A 26,962-nucleotide genomic window follows, 5' to 3' on the forward strand; every position below is an offset into this window, starting at 1 on the left:
ACTTTCATTTAAAAAAAAGTAAAATTCAATTCAAATTATAAAATTGTAGATATTAAATTAAAATGCAGTTATAAAAAGATTTCAAATAAAAGTTAAAACAAATATAATACAATGTATTCTTAATATGAAACTCAAGTTACTAAACAATTTTGATATTGAAAAATTAATTCAGGGACAGCTGGGTAGCTCAGTCATTTAAGCATCTGACTCTTGATTTCAGCTCATGTCATGATCTCAGGGTCATGAGATCCTGCTGTACATCAAGCTCTGTGCTCAGTGGGGAGTCTCCTTGAAGATTCTCTCCCTCTGCCCCTCCTCCCACACACAATCTTTCTCTCTCTCTCTCTCAAATAAATCTTAAAAAAAAAATTTAATTCACACAAGGGACTATACCTCTGAATGCTGTTCACTTCAGGATTATGTTTTAATAATAATTACTGTCTATTTAGTGCTTAATATTTTGGTAAGTGCTTTACATGCTTCATCTCCATTAATCCTCTCAATAATCCTGTTGGAGAGAGATTATGACCCATATTTTTCATATGAGAAATGAGGACTTGGTGTTTAGTTTTTGCTTTTAATTCTGTGAAAAAAAATTTTTTTTGTATGCTTAGGAAGTGCTCCTTACTCTTCAGTACAGAGCCGGGGGTTGGGGCGGGGGGTGGTGGTTGCAGGCAAGGGTGAGAGAGAGAGACAGAGAGAGACTATCAAGCAGGCACCATGCCCAATGCAGAGCCCATTGCTGGGCTTGATCTCAAGACCTTGAGATCATGACCTGAACCAAAATCAAGAGTCAGATACTTAACTGACCAAGCCACCCAGGTGCCCACAAAGGTAAAATCTTTATGAAGGTAAATTGTTTGGCCTCTGGTACAAAAGTTTTTTTCTCTTTACCATGTATTAATTATCGGTTTCCTTTTTTTTTTTTTTTTTTTTTGAAACTCAAGTTTAAATCATTAACTTCTTTTCCCTTTTAGCCTACCCGTTCTACCACTCAGATACATACCACTAGAAATTAATATATACCACTAGAAATTAATCTACTAGTCCCAGCCACCAATACTAGGTACAGTGGAAAAGAAGCCTACATTGGAATCAGGTGCCTTGGAGCCACATCCTGACACATCCAGAAGTTTTTTGAGTGATTTGAGATGAGTTAGTTAACCCTCTAAGACTCCGTTTCCTCGCCCACAAAATTATAGGAATATAATCCTTACTTTATAGGTTTCCTTTGAGGATGAAATGATATATGTAGAGCATTAGGCACAGTGACTAGCATATAGAAGTACTCAATAAGTCTTGGCAGTGTTAGTTGTTATTTTTACCATCCAGTCATTATTTCGAAGACCCCATCCTTCCCAATCCCTTCTGATCTACTTCTCCGAGAATCTCCCCTCTTTAAATGTGTGGGTTAAACTGTCCTTGCTGGCTCTCTGAAAACATGCAGTGCTCGTTTCTCCTTCCAAACCATTGTTACATTTCCTCTAGAAGAAATTCCCAAAGTCTCTCTTACGACTGACTATCAGTTCTTCAGGGTTGAGTCCACAGAGCTTTGTCCTTTGCACCCTCTTACATCTTCCTGGTCTGAAAATCTCTTTAGACATCTAGCCCATGTCTCATTGTTCAGCACTGGATGTGTTTGAATGCTTTCATTTTCCAGTAATTATTCTTTATGCCCAACAAACAGTTGTAAACCTGAAGTAGAAAACATTATTAGGTAGAAGTCCTGGGAGAGAAGTGGCTCAAGGTCAAGATGAAGTTGATGCAAATAAGTGATCCTGAGAGAGGAGCAAGGAAGAGTTAAAATAGTTTGGAGTCCAGGGAGGGTAGGACAGTTCAGGGGAAATTAAGGTTCTTCTCCCATTTTCTCTTAAAATACAGCAGTGTCATCTTATCACAAATATTTGGGCAAAAGTCACAGATTAGTTATATGGTGAATATATTATGTGGGTTATCTTCTCATTTTATTTTCAAAGCTAAAAATGAGCTTAACATAAAAGTTTGAGTTATTTCTGTAATCCAACAGGATCACCATTTTTTTTTTTATTTAAATAATTTTGACAGAAGGTAAACCTTCTATAAAATACTTGTTAGAAATCTTGATGCTGGGCCGCCTGGGTGGCTCAGTGGGTTAAGCAGCTGTCTTTGGCTCAGGTCATGATCCCAGAGTCCTGGGATCGAGCCTCAGATCAGGCTCCCTGCTCAGTGGAGAGCCTGCTTCTCCCTCTCTCTCTGCCTGCTGCTCTGCCTACTTGTGCTCTCTAGCTTTCTAATAAATAAGTAAAATCTTAAAAAAAAAAAACAAAAAAACAAAAAAAAACTTGATGTTACTTTGTTTTTGACAAAAATTTGGTTTTATTTTATTTTTTTAAGTTTTTATTTTGATTCCAGTTAGTTAACATACAGTGTTATATTAGTTTCTAGTATACGATATAGTGATTTAGCACTTCCATGTTTCACCCAGGGCTCATTACCACAAGTGCACTGCTTAATCCCCATCATCTATTTAACCCATCCTCCCACCCCTCTCCCTTAACCCATCAGTTTGTTCTCTATATAATTAAGAGTCTGTTTCTTAGTTTGTCTCCCTGTCTCTTTTTTCCCCTTTGCTTGTTTGTTTTGTTTCTTAAATTGTACAAATGAGTGAAATCATAATGCTAAGTGAAATGAGTCAATCAGATCTTGATATAACTTTTAAAATTTTTAAGTTCTCCACGGGCCCTTGGCTGGCCCAGTCAGTAGAGCATGTGACTCTCAATCTCAGGGTCATAAATTTAAGCCCCACATTGGATGTAGGGATTACTTAGGAATATAAAAAAATTAATTAAAAAATTTTAAGTCCCCCAAAAGTAATAGAAAGACTGACTTCCATGAAAACATTTTTTTTAAAAAACAGCTTCATTGAGGAACGCCACTCGGGCGTTAAGCATCTGTTAAGCATCAGTTAAGCATCTGCCTTTGGCTTAGGTCATGATCCCAGGGTCCTGAGACTGAGTCCCACATTGGGCTCCTTGCTCAGCAGAGAGCCTGCTTTTCCCTCTGCCTGCCCCCCACCCCCATTTGTGCTCCTTCTCTCTCTCTTTCTCTTTCTCTGACAAATAAATATATAATATCTTTTTAAAAAATAAATTAAAAATAAAAACAGCTTGATTGAATTGTATTTGATATATAGTAAATGCACTAAAAATATATAATTTGAAGGGCATCTGAGTGGTTCAGTTGGTTAAATGTCCAACTCTTGATTTCAGCTCAGGGTCTCAGGGTCTTGAGATTGAGTCTGGCATCCAGCTTCATGCTGGGCATGGAACCTGCTTAAGATTCTGTCCCTCTCCCCTTTCCCCTTAATTCCCCCTCCCCTGCTCACGCATTCTCATGTGTACATATGTGCTCTAATAAATATATGTGTGTGTGTGTGTGTATGTGTGTGTGTGTATAATACACACACACACATACACACACATATAAGTTGATACTTTTTAAAACATTTTTACTTCAAGTTAGTTACCATACAGTAATATGTTAGTTACCATACAGTTCTATTAGTTTCAGGTGTATGATATAGTGATTCAACAATTCCATATGAAACCCAGTGCTCATCATAACAAGTGCAGTCCTTAATCCCCATCACCAATTTCACTCATCCCCACACCCATCTCCTCTCTGGTAACCATCTCTGGTTGTTCTGACTGTTCTCTATAATGAAGTTTCTTGTTTTGTCTTTTTCGTCCCCTTCACTGGTTTGTTTTGTTTTCTTAAATTCCACATGAGTGAAATCGTATGGTATTTATCTTACTCTGACCAACTTATTTCATTTAACATTATACTCTCTAGTTCCATCCATGTTATTGCAAATGGGAAGATTTCATTCTTTTTTTATGACTGAATAGTAGTTCATTGTATATATGCACCTCCTTTTTATCCATTCATCAATCAGTGGACACTTAGGCTGCTTCCATAATTTGGCTATTGTAAATAATGCTGCTTTAAACATAGGGCTGCATGCATTTCTTTGAATTAGTTTTTTGTATTCTTTGTAAATACCCAATAATGTAAATTGCTGTATCATAGGGTAGCTCTATTTTTAACTTTATGAAGAACCTCCATACTGTTTTCCACAGTGGCTGCTCCAGTTTGCATTCCCACCAACAGTGCACAAGGGTTCTTTTTCTCCATGTGCTCACCAACACCTTTTGTTTCTTGTGTTATTGATTTTAGCCATTCTGACAGTTGTGAGGTGATACCTCATTATAGTTTTGATTTGTATTTTCCTGATGGTAAGTGATGATGAGCATCTTTTCATGTGTCTTCTTGGCCCTTTGGATGTCTTCTTTGGAGAAATATCTGTCCATGTCTTCCGCCTATTTTTAACTGGCTTATTTGTGTTGTAGGTGTTAAGTTTTATAAGTTCTTTATATATTTTGCATGCTAACCTTTTATTGGCTCTGTCATTTGCAAGTATCTTCTCCCATTCTGTAGGTTGCCTTTTAGTTTTGCTGATTGTTTCCTTCACTGTGCAGAAGCTTTTTATTTTGATGCAATCCCCACAGTTTATTTTTGCTTTTGTTTCCCTTGTGTCAGGAGACATATGTAGAAAAAAGCTGTTAAGGCTAATTTCAAAGAAGTTACTGCCTATGTTCTCTTCTAGGATTTTTATGGTTTCAGGTCTCATATTTAGGTCTTTCACCCATTCTGAATTTATGTTTGTGTGTGGCATAAGAAAGTGGTCCAGTTTATGTTGCATGTTGCTGTCCAAGTTTTCCCAACACCATTTGTTGAAAAGACAGTCTTTTTCCCATTGGATATTCTCTCCTGCTTTGTAGAAGAATCTGACCTTTCTTTTAAACTATCTTAACATTTTTAAGAGGACAGTTCTATAGTGTTAAGTATATTCATATTGTTGTGCAACAGATCTTTAGAACTTTTTCATCTTGAAAAGCCAAAACTCTATAAACAACCACCCATTTCCCCCTCTTCCCAGCCCCTGGAAATCACCATTCTACTTTCTGTTTCTTTGAATTTGACTACCTATGAAGTCACTTTTTCCAAACTAATTAATTGGGAGGTAAACACCAATGAAGAATGTTTATTTAAGTAGATTAAGAGGTACCTAATGACTGTGGCTTATTTTTTTTTTAAAGAAGAATTAATGTCTTCCTCTGTTGATCTCTACAAAGTAAGTCATCTCATCTTGGGACACACTTGCTCTGATAATGTTGCTGTTTAGAGTATTTTTGGAAATAACTTATATTGTCTTTTTGGGATCTCAGCAAGGTAACTTTCTCAGGGAAAAAGCTATTTAAAATTTTTACAGATGGGGAAGATGCTACTTAAGATTATAGGTAGGAAAGAAGGTGGAGGAACAATTCAGAGTCAAAGAGATCACCTCCATAGAGTTGAGGGTCCATATCTGGGCTCTCTACTCTGTTCCACTGGTCTATGTGTCTGTTTTTATGCCAGTACCATGCTGTCTTGGTGATCACAGCTTTGTAGTAAAGCTTGAAATCAGATAACGTGATGCCCCCAGTTTTATTTTTGTTTTTCAACATTTCATTAGCGATTCGGGGTCTCTTCTGGTTCCATACAAATTTTTGGATTATTTGCTCCAGCTCTTTGAAGAATACCAGTGGAATTTTGATTGGAATGGCATTAAAAGTATAGATTGCTCTAGGCAATATAGACATTTTAACAATGTTTATTCTTCCAATCCAAGAGCATGGAATGGTCTTCCATCTTTTTGTGTCTTCTTCAATTTCTTTCATGAGTGTTCTGTAGTTTCTCGAGTACAGATCCTTTACCTCTTTGGTTAGGTTTACTCCCAGGTATCTTGTGGTTCTTGGTGCTATAGTAAATGGAATCGATTCTCTAATTTCCCTTTCTGTATTTTCATTGTTAGTGTATAAGAAAGCCACTGATTTCTGTACATTGACTTTGTATCCTGCCACGTTACTGAATTGCTGTATGAGTTCTAGTAGTTTGGGGGTGGAGTCTTTTGGGTTTTCCATTTAAAAAAAAAAAAAAAAGAGAGAGAGAGATTACCTCCAGTTAAAGCAGACTTCTATAGGATGCAAAGGCAAGGCATTCTGGCTTGTGTAAAAGCATATCAAAAGACTAAAACACTACAATGAAGAAAACAGGAAGGAGGCAATTGTAGGCATGGTGAAAGTGAAAAAAAAAACTGTGATGTGGGGAGGAAAATATCAGAAGAGTTTCAGAGGTAGCTGAATTTCCACCCCCACCCTACATGACATTCTGTTTCTCTGGTAGTTTCAGCCAAAGGCTTCACAGGAGAAAGACTAAAGAAAAATAGTTCCTGTTACCTCAGGAACTCAAATTCTAATATCTACTCCACTCATCTCAGTAGTCTGATGTGAAAATTGCAAATTAGGTAACTACTATTTAAAATTATATTTGGCCCAAATAAGGTTTTTTTTTTTTAATTTGCTTTTTTATTTTGTTTTTGTTCTACTGAAGTCTACAGGAACTCAAAGGAAAACGTCTACCATAAATGATTTTTGCTCTTTATGGAGTTATACCCAATTATACCCCAAAGCTAAAATAATTGAAATTCCAAAAATATAGGGTTGGGAGAAAAGGGGAAAAGCTATTAGAATATTCTAATGCCAGTTAGACTTCTCCAGTGGAGATGTTGGAATTATCAGAGCCTTAGTACCCTTCTAAAATATATATTGTATAGTATTCCACCACATTAATTATTTAATGAGAGAGAAAGGGTTAAGGAAGAAAAAGTAATTCACCCCTTCATCAAACCTTGTAGGTCTGGACCATTTGCCAGATTAATTAGCAAAACAAGGTAGAATGAGCTGATGAAATTTCAGGTTGTAATTTTGAGAGAAAGAGAAGGATAAAGCTTTAATACTGGTTTTTTTTTTTTCTTAAAATTATAATGAGTTTCCCCTTATTTCCTGTCCCTAATTAATTTCTTTTTCATGCTATACATGTCATCAGTTGTTGAAACCTAACCATCAAATGATAAGAGCTCAGTTTTAAGGCTAGAAATCTACCATTTTATATCTGTATTCTCCAGAGAATACAGTATCTTTTATTTAATGTAAATGATTTAACCAATGTTATTACCAGTCAGGTCATTCAAAGTACACATATGCAATGCAATTCCTATAAGTAAGTACAGATTTCTTTGAATGAAAGGTTATATGATTAATATGACTTTGATTATCTGGTTCATTATGGAATTTCCCTGAATGTTAATTTATTCATGAGACAGATTTTTAAAGAACTAGTAATATTCCAGACAACTGATAGAAAATGAAATGTAGTATGCATTAGAGGAGAACAGAAAAATAAACATTGCTTCTAATGGTATCCAGCAATTGCTCAAATGTTTAAAATCTATACTAAGGAGAGTTTGTACTGGTGGAGAACTGAACAACTGATTAACTACAAAGAAGGTAATCACTTATAGGTCACTGTATAGTTAAGTTGAACCTAATACAGAAAAGTTTTCATCTTTTGTTTATTCTTAAACTCCTTCTTGCCTAACCTAGGACTTTACTTCTGCAGTTATCTTTTCTCTTTCCTTCATCATTAATCTGTTGTCCTTTATTAGAGCCAACCAGTCACATACAGACATGTTTCAGTATCTCCCATCTTCTAATAAAAACCCCAGTTCCTTGACCTAACTTTGCTTTGCTGCTGCTTTGGCTGTATGTGTGTGTGTGTGTTTAGAGCAAAATTTGAAGAGGTTATTTTTTGCTATTTCTACTTCCTGCTTTCTCTTCTCCCTTGAACATAATCCTTTAGGGCTTTCACTCTCAGTACTCCATCAAAACCATGTTCTTTATGGTCACCAGCCACCCCCACATTGTTAAATCCAAGAGCATGCCTCAACCCTTATGAACTCAACCACTGCACTCAATTTACAAAGCCTTCCTACCTGCCACATTATCTTCTCTCAGCTTCTGTTGGCTACTTCAGCTTTCTTACTGACTATTCCTTTTCAGTCTTCTCTTCCTACCCTCAGAATCAGAATTTCCCACCCTCTGTACTAATTATATTTTGAGCCAAATAATTTTTTATTGTTGGGATTCATCCTATGAATTGTAGGATGTTAAGCAGCATACTTAACCTCTACCCACTAGATATCAGTAGTGTACACACCTGCCCTTTCCAGTTATGACAATAAAAAATGTCTCCAGACCCAGCCAAATGTTCCTTGGGAGGAGAAATCACACCCCACTGGAGAACCACTGTCCTAAATGGAACAGTGGCCCAGGGCTCAGTGCTAAGACATTTTTTCTTCTTTATTCATATATAGGGTGAAACTGTTTTTCCCATCATTTAAATACTGCTTGTATGCTGAGAACTCCTAAATTTATATCTCTGCCAGTCTCTCCTCAGATTCAAATAAACTGCCTTCTCCAATTAACAAATCACTTAGGAATCTCAGATTTTACACAGCTAAACAGAATTTTATATCTTCTGCAAACCCATTTCCCTTCCACTTTTCCCTGTATTAACAAAAATAACCACTTTTTACCCAGCTGCTCATGCAAGTCCAGGAATCATTTTTTATTTCCCATCTCTCACAAGTGATATGCAATCATATTGGTTCTTGTAGTCACATATATCTTGAATGTTTCCACTTCTCTCCACATAGTCCAGATCTCACCATCTCTTTCCTGGACTATAGTAACTGCCTCTACCTGCTCCTGCTTTTATTATTTCCTTTTCAACTACCTTTCCTCTACACAGCAGCCCAGGTGCTCTATTAAAAATGAAAACTGGATTGCATATGTAATGCCCTGCACAAAATCATTCAGTGACTAATTACAGTATAAAAATCTCATCCATCCTGACTCCATCTGCCTATTGGGCTGTGTTTTCTACCACTGTTCCTTTTATTCACTCTTCTCTAGCTGTACTAGTTACATTGTTCCTTGACTAGATCAATTTGTTCCTGACTTAGGACCTCTGAACTTGCTGTTCTTCTACCTGGGTGCTTTTCTCTCACGTGGGCAAGTGACCGACTCCCTTACTCATTTAGGTCTGCTGAAATATTACTGGGTTGAGTAGACCTTTCTGCCCACTCCATTAAAATCTTACCTCCCTCACCTTCCATCACTTCTTGACTCCCACCTCTCCTACATTTATTTTTCTTCAGAGCACTAATCTCTACCTAAAAGTATATTTCTAGGTGTGTATATTATATATTATTATATATATCTAGGTGTGTAAGCTTCATGAGGTCAGGCACTTTTTCTTAGCACTGCTTTATTCCCAAGGCCTGGAATGGTACTTAGTATGTAAAAGATGTGCAGTTACTATTTGTGGAGTATTCAAATAAATAATGAATAATCCTTTTTAATTTGGAATACAGATTTGGCTTTATTAAATAATTAGGTAACAAATTCAGCTGGAAGAAGTAATCTAGAAAACAAGCAGATTGTGATAGAAAGGGTTTTGAGCATCTTTCTTTTCTGAACGGGTAGATCCAGGTTTAGGAAAGTCTAAACATTACACATTTTGGCACGCCCTCTTTAAGGGAAAAAAATAGAACTATAAATACAAACATAAGTATACATGAATATGACTGAGTGACGTAGATAGTTCCATCACACTTAATCAAAGGCTAGTGTAATGAGCCCTACTCAACTTCTCTGTACCCTGATCTCAAAATGCCCTCTGGCATTCACTTTATCACCAACTGGCTCAAGTGGAAGTCAGTATGGAAAGAAACAGGAGTCTTATCTGTTTGGTTTGAGATATATTACTTCTGCTTATTTTACAAAACAACAAAAAAGACCATGTGAATGTGTTTGTACAGCCCTCTCTGAGGCCTTGAATTCAAGAGGGAGCCCTAAATCCCCTCTTTCTAGGGAAGATACCAGTAGCCCTAAATCTGGGCCCAGTAAAACCAGAAAACTGAGGGATGGGCACGTGTGGATGTTACCACTTCCAGGCACAGGTTCCTTGGCTGCATCAAATATCTATTTCTAGAAATGACAAAAGCAGAAAAATGAGGGGTTCAATATGACTTTTCCATTCCTTTACTCTTGAAAATAAACTCCTAATATACCCTCAAATGAAGGCTTATTAATTGATGTTTCATTGTTGATGATAATAACCATTATTTATTGATTGCTTATTATATATACCAGGTACCCTGTCATGTTTACATATCCTAATTCTTATAGAAACCTGTAAAGTTCTTCCCCCATTTTACAAGTGAGAAAGTCAGATACAGAGAGGTTAAGTAATTTTTCAAGTAAATGCTAATTGTTAGACATCAGTAATAAAAAGAAACAGAGCCTTTTAAATAATTTTCTAAACCAGTGGTAAAAACCGACTATTTTGTACATTTAATTAAAATAAACTTCGGGTTCTGTTCTTATTTGTGGAAATTAAATCCTGACTATTTGGGGATTCAGCACTTCTGATAAACCTTAGTAAGTTTTGGCTATAAATCCCAGAAGACTACTTTGCCTGGCATTAACTGTATTTTTACATAGAATTCTTTGAGAAATAATTCCATTGGCCGTTATCTTTCCTTTCAGGTGTTGGTTTTGTGTGTAAATTTCTTTTCTCCTGCTTTGCCTACGCTGTGTCCATAAATACAGTGTCAAGTGATCTGTCATAACATCTGGTTGGAATGGTTTCAGAAAATAATTATGATTGACAGAATAAAGCAGTCACTAACAACTATATCATTCTAACTAAAAGCATTCTGTGTCATATAGGCTTAAAGCCATCTTTGGGTTTCCAATCTGATAATGTTATCCAAAGGATCATTTTACATGATAATGATAAACATAATAATGCTGTATGGTGTTTTTTCATATTGCTTTAACTTTACTAATGTCACAGATTTCAAATGTAACTGGTTTAAATAATGCAAGTGATTTTTAGTACTTTTTGCCTTACATCTGATTTAGCGTCATGTTAACATAATGCAGTAATGGGTTTGGTTTTGTTTTTTTTTTTCTGTTTAGATGTTTGGAAACTGGACATTTGGCACCTTGGTTTTCACAGTCATGGTTATTACAGTCACAGTAAAGGTATGGTGCAGAGATTAGAAACATGAACACATTTTGCATCTGTGTAACACGTGGTTTGTAGGTAGATAGTTTTCCCTTTTTACTTTTCCTTTTTCAGTCATGAATAATTTCATTGATTGCTATTTTAATAATTAATTTTAATTTTTGTAAAAAAAAAAAAACTTCAAGTTCATTATTTTGGAAAGCCTTAGCTGATTTTTATGGTCAAGTAAAGGTTAACCCCACAATATTCATCTCTGAAATCTTACTTCTTTGTATATAGACAACATGGGTTGTTTTAGGCCATGGAGTAGAGCATAAAGTACTCATGAAAATTTCAGTGCTTCTTCCTCATAGAAGAAAAACATTATAAACTTGAAATTGTTCAATTCCATACTGGAACCTTTCATTAGTATTTACCTGCTGAGGGACTTTGCCATAGAAAGCTTAGGCACTTTAAATTACTACATTTTATTCTCGAATTTTATCTGAGAGGTTTAATTTAAGTAAATATTTATTATCTTGTATTAAGGATATAAAAAAAATTTTTTTTAGATGGCTTTGGAAACTCATTTTTGGACCTGGATCAACCATCTTGTTACCTGGGGATCTATTATATTCTATTTTATATTCTCTTTGTTTTATGGAGGGATTCTCTGGTGAGTGACTATGTTATAGTTTAATTATATTGATTCAGTTCTGTTTATTGTGATAGATTATATTATGAACAAATTCTGCTCAGAATAATTTTGATGAGATGGGTCTCGTTGATAATAAATTTACTTTCTTCAGTTGATCTTACTGATAGGGAGAAGAAAAATTAACAAATACTGAATATCGACTATATTCTACCTCTTTTCTTTGCAGGCCATTTTTGGGCTCCCAGAATATGTACTTTGTATTTATTCAACTCCTATCAAGTGGTTCTGCTTGGTTTGCCATAATACTCATGGTTGTTATGTGTCTATTTCTTGATATTGTGAAGAAAGTATTTGACCGACAGCTCCATCCTACAAATACTGAAAAGGCACAGGTAACCGTTCTTTATATATAGTACCTTTTTAAATTAGAATTGTTCTGTAACAACTGTTCTGTAACAATGAAAAGCTGTCATTAAAATCTGCTTATATCACAGAATAGGAAATTATCCATTCTTCTATCAAGTATTTTGCAAAACAAATATTGTTAAATATGATATTTTTAAGTTGTTTCTTATTTCTATTAATTTTGAGTCCTGACAAATTAATTGTTATTAATGGAACTCCAGATTTTTAAATATAAGACTATCAAGTAAAAAAAAAAAAAAAGACTACCAAGTTATATCCAGATAATAATAGTAAATATGTTTTAAGTAACATTATCACAGTGTTCTATCAGAGGTAAATAATTGGGATATATAGCCATGTCTTTAGAAACATTAGAATTCTAGTAAAACTTTTTCAGGGTACATTATTTTCAACAAGAGTATGAAATAAGTTCTTTAACCTAAACAATTTTTACAGAATGGATTTTTGTAAAATACATTTTCTTACTAAACATTTATCAATAAATATTAAGCTACAGCAAATATTAACAGTATATCACGTAGTATGTAAGACATAGACTTTAGGGCCTGATAATTCTTAGTTCAAAACCCAGCTCTACCACTTGGTAGCTCTGTAACTTTAGGTCTCAGTTTCCTCATGAGTAGTAAAATTATGATAGAAATATCTATTTTATTACCTTTGTAATGAGGATTAAATGAAATAATGTTCAGTAACAAAGTAGATGCTCAAGAAATAGTAACTATCAGTTGAATGTGCCATTTCATGTATTTGACTTGTACATGGTTGAGATTTTTTGACTTATACAATGTTGAGATTTTTTTTCTGCATGTTTGCTATATGCCTAGCAAATTTTATTTAAATTTTGAAAATTTAGTTGTATATTCAAAAATAGAATAACTGTTCCCTAAGTATTTAGTGATCTGAGTTAGGCTTCCTAAACGAGGTATTAGCTTTGATTTCACTTGATCATGTCAGCATTGCTTTAGCAATTATTTGCCTTGGTAACTCAGTACTAGCCAATACACATTTTAACACCATTGAAACAGCATAGGCCTCTTGAATCCTGAAAAACTTAATTCAAATACAGTTTTACCATTTGTAAAATATATGTCCCTAATCAAGTCACATCCCTTAGCCTCAGTTTCCTCTTCTGCAAAATCAGAATAGTAATTCCTACCTTATGTAATTGCTGAGATAATATAAGCACCCAACCCTGGGCCTGTATGAAGTGAGTCCTCAGTAGACGTATCATAACTGTAAGGACAATAAGGATGTTGCTCTATGATACTGATCTCCAAATGGGGCTAGAGAAATTTGCATAACTGATTACTCTGCCTATGCATATATTTATATAAATATGCTACTAACTTTTCTACTTTGTCGTATATTGCTTAAATATATATCAGATAGTTTTGCCTATATTTTTTCTAATCTTCAGGCAAATATTTAGAGTAAGAGAGTACTATTTTTAATATATTGTCTCTTATACTTTTTCTAGATCTTTAGTAATAACACATTTGTCTCCCCCTCTTGGACTATATAAAGTTATATTTCACCAAAATATATTAACAACATCACTTTTAAAGCTTAAGTCTTTATAAAAGTAAATAATCAAGTTTATTTACATTTATCTTTAGAAATCTACGTTAGAGCACTTGCAAACTTAGGTGTATTTATAGAGCTTTCTTAATGATAAAAGAAAGTGATATTAGTTCTTGCTACCTTTCCTATAGCTTCTTTTTAAAGGATTACATAGGAAATATTTGTTGCCTTAAAGTGGACCCTTAGACAAGAAAAAGTTAAAAATACTTTATATATATTTTGGTTCTTTTACCAGAGATTAAAAGTGATTGAAAATGAAATGTGTGGTAACCTAATCATTTTTTCTGGGTGTGAAAGCTAATCTCCCTTTTGTCCCACTAAACTCACTTTTAAAATAACTTGACCCAGATAGATGTTCTATTGTTGTCTAATCCAAGGAGGAAATCTCTTCTTCCACTCAGAGATTTTCTAAACTGCTAAAAGGGTTTTTTGAGTTTTTTTTCTTTTTTGCTGAAACAGTATATGGTCCGTTCATATCCTATGTGTGACATCATTCCTTTGCTACATGCAATAGTATTTATTATTTCAGACTTATAGTATTACCACTGATTTTAAATGATCAGCTACTTCATTGTTTACCAAAAGTAGCAAGAAAAAAAATCAAAAAAAGAGTTGTCTGCATTTATTTTGAGCTGTTTTTCTCCAGAATAATCATGTGGTATTAAGAGTGAAGAATAAATTATTTTGATAAGAAAGCCAACAGCCCTACAAATGTCAGTCATGTATGTGTACCGTGTATGATATTTCCTATTCTTGGAGGAACAGATGTCTTTACAAAGTTTGTCCTGTGTCTGTCTCTTAGGTGATGAATACAGTTCACTGACTTGTTGTATGTACCATCCCTTTTCTGTCCACTTATAGATGTACTCCAACACAGTTGCTTTAAGTGACGAATTCATCGCACTGCAGCCATTGTCGAGGGCAAGGAATCAGCTGAGCAAACTTAGGTAGAGTAGGAGAAGTAGAACCTTGTTAACTCTTCTGCATGCTAAAGGTCAATGAAACAATATTTAAAGATGGGCAGAGGCATGAATTAAGAGTGGGGCATTTTTGTTAGCACAGCTCTGTCTTTAATTTGACCTTTACTAATATGTATATTAAAATTTAAAATATATATCCATTTCTTCTTTGAGAAGAAAATTCAGATGAAAATTCAGCATAACAGGACAGAGATCTGTATCTTATATGTTTTACACCTTAACTATCTTTTATAGTACAATTCTAATGCTTCTGCTTGTCATATTATTTTCATAACTAAGGATACTCCTGCATGTTGAATAACTTAAGCTACAGAAATTCATCATAAAGTTTAAAGTTTTAAGTTTCAGTTACTTGGAAGTGAGAGTTGCCCATTTTTTATCTTGCCTTATTTTTGCTGTAAGTACATGTGTGTATTTGTCTTTGTATACTGTAATGGCTGCTGAAGCATTTCATATCCTTGCTACTGTTTAGTGCATCTATAAATTGCACAATATATTTTGTATCTCTTAAACATATATCTTTATCTCCACAGACAGATCCATTCTGTCTGTTTCCACAAAAATAATGTATAGAGATGTCTTTCAATAGAAGAGAATGAAAGCTTAAATCCTGAAACATTTGATATTAAGATACCAGAACTATTTATTAACTTTAACTCCAGTCTAATTTGAAGAGGAAAAATTACATAACTAAAAAAAATTTTTTTTAACTTTTGGCACTCTTCATTTTCTTACCTTGTCAGTATCTTGTGTATTCTTAATTATATTTTTTTAATTTTTTTTATTCTAAAGGTTTCTATCTGTGTTCATTTGATCAAGCAAATGGCTTTGATGGAACATTGCTTAAATAATGTCTTACAAAACTCTCTGAGTTCACAATTTTGAGCTGTTCCAAAGTTCTATCACACTTTTTGATTTTATTCTTATTATCATCTACAATTTTGAAATATTCTACTTTGAATTACAAAGGTGTAATATATGAATATAAAAATGGGTGTTTAAGTTTAAATTTTATGTTTAAAACAAGAACTAAAATCAAAACAAATTGAGGATTTGTCTTCACCTTTGGTTGAGTCAAATACATGTAACACAATTCATCCATATGTGCCTTTGAACATCTAATTATTTAACTCTAAGATAATAGAAGAGCTTGTTATTTAAAAAAAAAAAAAAAACACCTGGCAAACTCTTTGGTCAAGTGAAGATAATTTTTGCATTGTGAATAATCTCACTGTTTTTATGAAATCATATTTTCATGTATCGTATTGGCTTAAATCAAGCCATGTAGGCTTTTTTTTTTTGTTTGGGTTTTTTTTTGGGTTTTGTTTTTTTTTTTAGCAATAATAAACTAAAAAAAATGAGGTAAAAATACCATAAATTAGAGAGATCCTAGTTTCTGTAACAATGTGATAAGGTAGTAAGCCTAACATTCATCTGTGAAAAAGCACAATGAGAACCAGATATACTGGTCAGGTTGCCTTTTCTGCAAGCCACTCTCCAATCAGGTAGTATATCAGGAAGAGAAGAGCCCTGGTGGGGAGACAGCAGGCCTGGGTGTTAGTGATACCCTTGGTCCTACGACTTATGTGTCCTAACCAAATCATTTCACCTCTCTGAGCCTCCAGGTTCTTCACCTATCAGGTAATCATTTTACATACTGTGGTCTCTTTATTTATTGTCAGCATCAGAGAACAAAAGGAAAAAATACTATGCTCAACCAAAGGCCAAGCAGAAATGCCAGTTGTTTAAATAAGCAGTGAGTGACCACTGGGTGGGCATTTGCTCATAGCTGCATGCAGGACAAGTGCTCACATACATCTATCTATTGATGCATCCTGTGAATTTTAAATACATCTTTTTTTTTTAATTGCATTAAACAATATTCCTGGCTGTGATCCATGGTAGTTTGTTTATTGTGACAAAGAGGAAGATTATGCAGATATAAAATATCCTTCAATCAGCTTAGTACTTTTTAAGAACCATTAACACAAAACTATTAACTTTTTTAATGGAAAAAAACTCATTTTGAGTATTTTTCCATCCTCTGTGTTATAGGCAAAGCTATAATAATAGTAATAATAATAATAAGCTATCTTCACATAAGCTTATTGTACTCTTGAAACCAAGGACTTCTACTACTTAATTTTTTATACATGTAAGACAGTCATGGTAGCATTTTCTTGATAGAAATAATTGTTGGTCAGTCCTAAGACTGAGAAAACACATAATGAGGAAAAAATTTGTTTTTTGTTCACTGAAGACATTTTCTTACAATTTAAAAAAGGCCCAGATTAGCATGGCTATGGGAACATACTCCCTAGAAGAAGAAAAAAAAAAGTGAAGAATAAAAATTTGTGTAAATTAGCACTCACTAAAAAGATACACTTCAAAATAAGGATTAAATTAATTTTGTTGAATAAGTCAACCCACCCCACCCTTTACCCACATGTCTAGCATTTGAAAGGCCATGCGAGTGACCCTTCTACTCTGCTAAAGTTCACTTAGAGTAGAGACATCTTTTGAGAAGGGAGTGTAAGAGTTGTGAAAAAGGGCAGACATACCTTTGCAATAAGAACCCTAAATCTCGATGGCAAGGAATTTAGTAGAAGAAATTGAATTTTATTGAAGGAAATCTGGTTTTAATCTAACTTTGTGCACTGGAAAATCATGGCTTAATTTTGTGTGTTTTGTTGTATTCCCCTTAAGAAGCTGCTGTTAGCTCTCTTTTGTGACAGTAAATGAATGTGGTATTGTATGAACATTCATTTGTACCTCACAGATTGTGGATCCCAACTTGCTGTTTTGATTCTAAACCTATTTTACAGTGAAGAGTATTGTTCTGTAATATAAGACTTAATGCTTTTCTGTCCTTCCAGATGGAAGAAGATAAGGGTTCAGTCAGCTCAGCATATGAATTTGCTGAAAGCAAGCACAGAGGGGAGGACAGTAGGCACCTGCTAGCTGAGGCTTGCAGCCAGCAGGACAGTTCTTGCGTGCACTAGGTAGTACTGCGCTGGACCTTCCTGGGGACCTATCCGCTAAGTTCTCATACTTGGGGCATGCTATGGGAGAACTGGCCTCACTTTCAGTTTTTACTTTCCTAATCCTTCATTGTTCTTCATATGTTTACTGTTTTTGTTCACTTGTCTTCCTTTTTTGTGATCTTTACATTTTTTATATGTCCATCCCTGAATATTTTATTAGTCTTCTTTTGGAGTTAAACTGTGAAATCATACTTCACCTCAAATTCTAGCCTAGTAAGGTATTCTCACAACCTGTTGTTTATATTCAAGAAATTCCTTTTCACTTCTTTTGATGAAAATATGTCATGCTATTTCTATTATTTCTGAAGTCCGTTTTCCCATTTGAAGTGGCAATTGTGTATCATTTTATACATCTAAATGTAGTTAGACACCAAATTACTTATCTAAATCTGGCTCTTGAGTTAAATGATCCAATGAATGAGTGCTTAGACATGGTACTGAATAGTTTTCTGTTGACTAATATTCATCAGACTCTCACTTCTTATTTTTCATAAACTTTGATAGTTTATATCTTTGTAATAAAAAATATGAATTGATGAGGACTTGACTCACTCACATCTTGAGGAGTCAATCCTAACAACCACTTCTAGACCTTATTGGAACATGTAAAATATTTTGATTGGTAGTAATTATGGATTATTTGCCATTTGTATATTATAATTACTGATCAGTAAGGTGCTATTGTCTCATTTGAGATAAAACATCATAAATGGTAAAACTTTCAAACAAAACTGCTTGAAAATTATAAATCTTAACTCTACCATGAAATCAGAGCATAGAACAGATACAGTAATTTGAAAACCCTGGATTATTCTGGAAGACATATTTTTAAAATTAGATTCCTTCAGTGAACTGCCCTAAATGAAAAATGTTGAAGATTAACTATGTTGAAAATATTGAAGATCAACTCTATTATTATTAATTGAAAAGAATTCAAAAGAATTCAGAACTTTTGTTTTCAGATGCTCTATATGATTATTTTTACTCTAAATTTATCTTATATTTTGCTTTGATAAATTGGAAAAATTTTTAGTTTTTTTAAAATATGCCCTGGTTGAGCTGGGCAAAGAGGGGGAGCTGGCCTGGATTTATATTATTCCCTGGATAATCCACAAAGCAGATAATCCACTTGGGACCTGACTATACTAACCCTAAAAAACTATGACCTCTGTGTTAAAAGTTTCCCAAAGGGTCAAGTTCAAGTGAATATTTCATAAGACATGGATCTGGTACTGTGTTGCTTTAATATGTCCATTAAAATGTATAATACGGTTGAGAGATGGGTTCTTAGAACGCTCCTAATAACAGGGGCCTTGTTATGGTTACTTTTACAAAAGGTTGATGAGTGAAAATATTTCATCATCCTGTGATAGTTGGTCCTTCTTCCTATAAACAAGAAGCTAGAAGAACCCTGAAACCGTGAATATGACTTTAGTAAAATTGTATTACCCTGACCTGCAGTTTTTCCTGCTTATCACTGAATTTTCATTCATTGAGTGAAGTATACCTTGAATATATTTCTTATATATTTCTGCCTTTGGCATATATTTTGAAATAAAAATCACTTCAAAAAAGTAAGTGTTATGTAATATCCCTCTTCTGTTTTTTTCTGTCTTGACATGGCAGTTGTTTCCTCTAATGGAAAGGTGGTCAGCCTTGCCAAATCAGGCAGAGGTTGATGCTGATCCCTAAATGTTGTCCTGGTCTAGGACCTTCTAGTCATCTCCCTCCACTGTGACCTGCCTCTTTGGCCTCCATTTTTTTGTCGTTTCTCTCCCTAGATTCCTGGCCTGCTCTGGATGCTCTCTTTTCAACTATACCTAGCAACTATAGGGATATCAACAGACTGTTAAGGTCGTTGACCTTTCTCATTGTGGACCTGGTTGCTAAGCCCCAGACCTGAAACTTGCCATCACCTATGGCAAAAAAAAAAAAAAAAAAAAAAAAAAATTGAATAGTTTCAACCAACTACAAGTCACCTTCCTCTTCTGTGACAAAGATACTTACATCTACTCTCTCATTTAACAAAGTGAACTACAAAAGGAACAGAAAACTTTAATGGCCTGGATTCGGTTTGCCAGTAAAAGCTATACTTTCCTGAATAAAATTCTGTGAACAAATAGAATTGAACATTTTAAAAAAACTACTAATAAGGCTGCCATGAGTAGCAAGACCTGCATGTATACCTGATAAATACACCACTTTACAAAATTAATGTTATTTTCAAATCTGTTCTGACTTCTTTGAGCAAAATCTGGAGGTTGAAGTGAAGAAAAATATTATGATTCATACTTAGAAAACTGATTTTTTTTCCTTTTCTCTTTTCTCTCTCTTTTTTTTTTTTTTAGAAAACTGAATTCTTAACATTGGCTATACCATGGTTTAGTTCATTAATTAGTGCTATTCTGATTTACCCTCTCCATTAAAATTGGTGATTATACCATTTTTTGCAGATACTGATACTCTTCTTAAACTTCAGATTTTATTTATGTAACCACATCATTAAAAGGGGGCCTCAGTTCTTTCTGAAACTAGAATAAACCAAATTATTAAAATAAACATACCCGATAAATGTAATTCTTATTATATGCTTATTTTCATAGTTAAATTTAGGCAACATGTACAGAAATCTCCTCTCTGGAGATCCCTAAAAGATGGTATGGAGGTACTTATAACTATCTTCCGAAGTTGTTTATTTTCCTTGAGGAAAAGGAAAGAGGGGAGAGAATATAGAGGAGTGAATGTGCTTTTGAGGCATGATTTGAAGAAATGGGCCTTGAGTGAAAGATAGCAGTCTTCTAAATGTCATTGCTAATCAGCTACCTCTTGCAATTCTGAATAATGAGTTGAAGCTATTTGTTTTAAGGGTTGTTTTAAGGGTTTTATTATTCTTAACCAAATTTGGAAATCAGTACTTTTTGACGGCTTTTGATTTCACATTAAAAAGAAAAACATTTCCTTGTACACCTTTTTTTTTTTCCCCATAATTACAGTTTCCAAATATCTCCTTTAAGGCTATACAAGATTCTCACTTTGATTATATATTTATTATAAAACTGTTTTAAAGACAAAAGAACAAATATGGTTAATAGTTGAATAATTCTTATCTAAACTTAAAAAGACTTGATTTGGGGCGCCTGGGTGGCTCAGTGGGTTAAGCCGCTGCCTTCGACTCAGGTCATGATCTCAGGCTCCTGGGATAGAGACCCGCATCGGGCTCTCTGCTCAACAGGGAGCCTGCTTCCCTCTCTCTCTCGGCCTACCTCTCGGTCTACTTGTGATCTCTCTCTGTCAAATAAATAAAATCTTAAAAAAAAAAAAAAACTTGATTTGATTTGATAGGTAGGAGGTCATAGGAAAGACTAAATAAAGATGTATGATAATTTTCTAACATCTAGAGGATTCTAGAAAGATAGGAGATAGAAGTAGAAGCACTGGAAGAAATTTTTAAATGTTTCCTAGCACTGGTATGAAAATAATGGAAATAAGAGCACTGAGTCAGAATTTATTTCAAAAGGTGAGTTCTAGAAAGATGAAAGTTTTTATTAGCCATACATAATTATGCTGAATCTCCATAGTTGTTTTGCTTGGCCGCCCTTTCAGCTCTAAGATATGTGGTCATTCCTGGGAAGATGTGGTAGAGAGTCTTACCAAGGAATCAGAATTTCTGGTAAATTAAGGTGCTGCCAGATAGGGTTCCATTCCCATTGCTTTGCTTTTTTTCTTGTCTAGTATTTATAAGCAGTCAAAAAAAAAGAAGAAGGAAGGAAGAAAGAAAGAAAGAAAAAGAAACACACGCAAAAGTAATAATTCCTTCTCCTTACTTTGAATGAAATGAGATTTAAATGCTCCACCCTTTTCCTACTCCCACTTAATTGGCAGCTCTGGCTGCGTGTATCTGGCTGGTCTCCCAGGTCCTGAATATGAGATCAAAGATATTTATATGAGAAAGTGGTAGAGCTTGGAAGTTTGCTGGAGAACAGTGTAGTTTTTTTTACATAAATAGCAGCTTTACAGAAGCACAGTTAACCAGCATTCGGCATTTTTAAAGCAGCTGGGAGTCTTTTTCTTTCTAGAGAAAAAAAGGAAATATATTTTTGCTTAGTTCAAAAGGTCATCTTAAGTCGTTTCTTTATAATATTTTTGATATTTCGAGATGTTTACTCTGTCAGGGATTGTCCACGTATTAATACCTGTCCTGAGATTTTAAAGTGAGAAGTAATGAGTGCAAAGCAACAGTAATTACCTAAAGTCAGATCCAAACCTAAGCTGTGTTCTGGGCATATGTGGTCACTCGAATGCTGCTGACCTTACGGATTTCATCTTCAGTGAATCCTTGAAATTTGAGCTCCAGCTATACAAGCAAAACACAAGTTGTTAAATTAAGAAGTACCAGGCAAACTCCTTGCTGTCTATAGTTTCTGGTCTAGTTTAGTGTTCCCCAGCCAAATGTGAAAGACCAGTTTGTTGTTTTCTTGTCTTGTTTTTAATTTCCAGTCCATGATGGACCATTTCTTTGGGAAAATAAAATAAAAATGAGTTACAGTTACCCTTGAACAATGTGGGGGCTAGGGGTGCTGACTCTTTGTGCGGTAAAAAATTCAGATATAGGGGCACCTGGGTGGCTCAGTGGGTTAAGCCTCTGCCTTCGGCTCAGGTCATGATCTCAGGGTCCTGGGATCGAGTCCTTCATCAGGCTCTCTGCTCAGCAGGGAGCCTCCCTCCCCATCTCTCTCTGCCTGCCTCTCTGCCTACTTGCAATCCCTCTCTCTGTCAAATAAATTTAAAAAAAAATCAGATATAACTTTTGACTCCCCAAAAACCTAGCTAATAGCCTACTGTTTACTGGGACTCTTATCGATAATACTAAAGTACCAGTTAACATGCATTTTGTATCTTATAGGTGCTTTATGCTCTGTTCTCACAATAAAGTAAGAAAATCAAAAGGAAGAAAGAATATATTTATAGTAGTGTATGTGTATTTGTTGAAAAAAATTTATGTGTAAGTGGACCTGTGCAGTCCAAACCCATCTTGTTTAAGGGTCAAACTGTACTAGGAAATTAAATTTAAAAGATATTTAAAATAAGCCCTGATTTAAAATTATTATTAGATTCAATAGTTATAAAAGTATTGTCAAATTGCCATAAAATGTTTTAGTCTCTTATTCATACAGACTAGAAATACTTATCTCCTCATAGGCCAGTAACAAATGTTTTTGGACCAATACTGACCCATGGATCACACTTTGAGTCACCCTGGTCCTTTTGGAAAGGGGCAGGTGTAACAACTACTTTCTTACACTTAGGCTAAACATGTGCTGAATACACATCATACTTTTCTACCCACACATAATTACTCATTCTCTTTGCTTAGCCTAGAATGCCCTTTCTTTCCCATCTCCAGCTACTGAAATCCCACCCAGTCTTTAAAATGTGTTTCAGATGCTCTTTCATCAACTCTTTCATGCCCTCCCACCAATACCAACAACAACAGCTGGGTTTGAGCCTTCCTTCCTCTTTTTTAATATTTGTATTCAGCCTCATTACCATAATTATAAGAAGGCAGTATAATGGCATGATAGATTTGAGCTCTGGAATTAAAGAACCCGAGACGCAAGCCTCAGCAGGGTGATCTTGAACAAATTCTCAACTTCTCTAGTTCCTCATCTATAAAATGCTTCTGAATATGGTGCTTATCCCAAAAATTTGTTGTAAGTTTTCAGTGAGAATAATCCATGAGAAGCATCTTACATAGGAACTGGCACATACATAGTAAACATTCCGTTAATGTAACTGCCATTATTTGTTCCTGACTTATCTCCCATCCTATTAACTCACTAGATTGCCATCCCCTCTAGGAACCAGCACAGTGTCTTGCTTAATAAATACAAGTTGAATCTAAGGGCTCATACCATTAAGTTATGCAAACAATCAGGGTAATAGAATCCAGAGAGAGATTACTGATAGTTGGAGAGGTGAGGGAGGTTTCATGGAGACGATGGTATTTAAACTGAAGTAGCTGTAGGGGTCAGCATTCTGACCATAATTGGTGACAGGCCCTGACATATGCCTGAAGGCAAGGAACACTGCACTGGTTGGCTATATGAAGACTGTACAGAAGCATTGGGAAGTTGAGCAAGAAAGGCAGACTGTGGTCAGGTTATAAAGGGCCTTAAGGCCCCCTTGCAGTATTGTACTTCCACCTTGAGCATGTGGGATCTTTCAAGTCCTGCTTCTGTAGAGGGTGATTTTTGAGATGGAGGAAACTAGAGCCCAAGGACCCAAGGAGAAAACTGGGAGACATATAAAATTTCCTAAACTATTCTTCTGGATATTAATGTTCTTCCTAGTGTTGATTGATTCCCAGGGGCAAGATTTTACTGGGGAAAAAAAAATACAATTTGAGAATTGCAGTATGTCTAGCTCTCCTCCTGGAGACTGACCATGTGTCCTGACTTTTTGACAGTCCTTTACTCAATAAGTCTGTTTAGACCATCATTGAAATAGTGTTTCTGAAACTTAATTGGCCACAGAACTTTTTTTCATGAGACATCTGTAAACATCTCTCAAAAAACAGTTTAAGAAACAAACATAAATAGTCCTAAACCAAGGATATTGTAATGAAAGAACAAGTAAAATTTGGCTGTTTCTCAGTGCTCAGCAGACCTTAGGACATTGGGACAGTTAGGTCATTGCCAGACGGGAATCATGTTGTCTCACACTGCTTGCTTTTGGCAGGATTACCGTAAGCAGGTATTTTGCAGGACTTCACCCGTTCCTTATATTCTGAGCACCAGTTTATTTATGTTCCATCATATCCGTCTTCTGTCCATTGTGCGCGTCTCCACAAATGTCCCCTGTTGTCACGCCCACACTCAACACTTGGTGATTCCCAACCTTTGTGAATTGCAGCACTCTAACAAATCTATTTTTGTTCTCCTTCCTCTATACTTTCCAAAGATTTGTTATACAGTATGTTATACATGTAAAGGAAAATGAATGAAAAACAGTTTAAAATTATACCCCCTGAGGAAATTAAGGAGTACACCTGACCATTTCAAAACCAAGGTTGGGATTCATTGGGCTATGTGATCATACCATTTCTTCCCCTCATTTTAACGGGATTAAGATTATTAGTAGCATTGGCTTTAAGTTATTTTGCTGGGTTATTTATGCCTGAATCAGTATGACTCTTGCATACCTTCAGAAATTAATGAAAATAGTAGTAAGTCATTTGTTTAGTGGATTTCAATACAGTAAATTAAATTAATCGGTAAATTTTTTAAAAGCAAGGTAAGCTGATTATGGGCATAATTGGCACTTAGTAATTGCTTAGCAAGTTTAAGATAAATGATGCTTTTTTCAAGGATAATTATAAAATTATAATAAATTTTTGAGGATTACTTCAGTGTATATATGTAGAGTGCTTAGAACCCAGCACATAGAAAACATTACATAAGTATTTGCTACGGTTGTTGTTGGTGTTGTTGAAGATTGGGGTTAGGTCCTGCCTGGTTATCATTTCCCAGTCTTCAGAATGGTTCACACTCTGTTTTTCTCAATTGCTAAACATTTTTCATTGAAATTACAGGAGCATTTCACCTAAACAAAAACTCAAGAATTAGAATTCATTGAGTTTGAGTGGTTGATGTAAATCATTTTGCCTGTAATAAATTATTAAAATGAGACATTAAAATCCAAAATCTTTATAGATTTAAATAAAAGCCAGCTACTTATTTTTATGTAATTATTTTATTCATCTTTTAATTTAGGACACAGTGCCTTTTAAATATTTTTGTATGTTAGTCTTAAAGCCTTCCATATATTTTCATATTATAGAAAACATTTATATGCATTACTTTTGGTTTTACAGTGCTTGTCTTTTTTTTTTTTAATGTTTTTTGGAAATCCAGATCTATATATAACTAATTTTTTTCTGCTTTAACTCCTCCAGCTTACTGAAACAAATTCAGGTATCAAGTGCTTGGACTCCATGTGCTGTTTCTCAGAGGGAGAAACAGCGTGCGCATCTGTTGGAAGAATGCTGGAACGAGTAGTAGGAAGATGTAGTCCAACCCATGTCAGCAGGTGTGAAATTTCTCTAAGTAGCCTTTGCTGCAGATGAGTGTCCTGTAAACTGGAACAGGATGAACCTGCGTCTCTAGATACCTAATAAATCAGCAGCTGGTTTTACCAACTGAAGCGGGAGGTGTGCTATTTATTAGCACTCTTTGATGGTAGATTTCACTTTGCGGTTTTGGGGTAGGGGGCTCTTTCACTAACAAAGGAAGAGAAAGCACCTTTGAAGAGACTTCATCTAATGAACAAAAATTTTTGCTTTGCAGTCTTTCTATAATGTGGTGAATAGGAGTGTGTATATGATACTTACTTAGTTTTTATAACTTTCCTTTTTTGATTATACCATATATTACTGTTTTATTTTCTGTATTTTTTTATTTGTTTGCTTTTTGTATTTACCAAATAGTCTACACATAATAGTAAAATCAAAGGATTTTGCTTTTCTTACTCTCCTTGTATATTTTCTGGTCATCCATTTGAGACTTTAAGGTATTTATAAACACAGAAGGCTGTATTTCTGCTCTCTTATACCATTTTATCTCTGTAATGAGTTTTTTTTAAATGAGTTGTGTTTTTTTTTTTTTAAACTTGGTGTTCACGGTCTAATTAGAAGTTTGTAAGTTAGAACAGGCATATTAAATTATGGTTTAGAAGAATCTTAGCATTTCTGTCCCCTCCCAAATCTATTTCTTGAATTAGGTTTACCAGTGCTTGCTTCTATGGATCATAACAGAAAATGCCATGTTTTGGTAAATGCCACTTAAATTTATTTAAAAGTGAAATGGATTCATTTCTTCATATAGTTTCCAAGAGACATATTATTATTCAGGGGACATTAAGAAGTAGAAATAACTTTTTTCATGCTTTGATGTTCTTAAGATGAATTCTATCATATTCCTAAAATGAGAGCAGCAGTGCACCAGTGTGCGTGAAGAGTTATATATAGATGGGCAAGGATAGATAGATGTACATTGTCCACCATGTACCACATGAATAATCACTTTCTATGTGTGCCGTGGCATGGAAGAGGTTGGATAATACCCCAGGGTTAGGGAATAGAGGATGGAGGATGAACTATTATTACCTTCTGATAAAATAACTTAATATTTGCTTAGATTTTGTTTTTAAAATGAGTAATTATCATTCATGTATCATAAAATTCAGGTAACACTTATTGGCAAACTTATTAGTTCCCACTT

At 34.7% G+C, this 26,962-nt stretch overlaps 1 protein-coding gene across 3 annotated transcripts in view; it reads left to right on the forward strand.

Moving 5' to 3' along the window:
- ATP11B (ATPase phospholipid transporting 11B (putative)) overlaps window positions 1-26,962 on the forward strand; it is a 114,609-nt gene that overhangs the window by 81,080 nt on the left and 6,567 nt on the right. The window contains exons 26-31 of one of the 3 annotated variants that reach the window (XM_032875438.1): window positions 10,968-11,033; window positions 11,568-11,671; window positions 11,880-12,045; window positions 14,522-14,607; window positions 17,517-17,642; window positions 25,639-25,750. In XM_032875438.1, the coding sequence (XP_032731329.1) occupies window positions 10,968-11,033; window positions 11,568-11,671; window positions 11,880-12,045; window positions 14,522-14,607; window positions 17,517-17,601 (507 nt within the window). In that variant the 3' untranslated portion in view covers window positions 17,602-17,642; window positions 25,639-25,750. Of the gene's footprint in view, window positions 1-10,967; window positions 11,034-11,567; window positions 11,672-11,879; window positions 12,046-14,521; window positions 14,608-17,516; window positions 17,643-25,638; window positions 25,773-26,962 lie in introns of those variants that run through there. The other 2 variants (XM_032875437.1, XM_032875436.1) reach the window with 2 other exon arrangements.

Source organism: Lontra canadensis, unplaced genomic scaffold (assembly GCF_010015895.1).
Source record: "Lontra canadensis isolate GAN:19392208 unplaced genomic scaffold, GSC_riverotter_1.0 scaffold56, whole genome shotgun sequence".
Lineage (NCBI taxonomy): Eukaryota > Metazoa > Chordata > Mammalia > Carnivora > Mustelidae > Lontra > Lontra canadensis.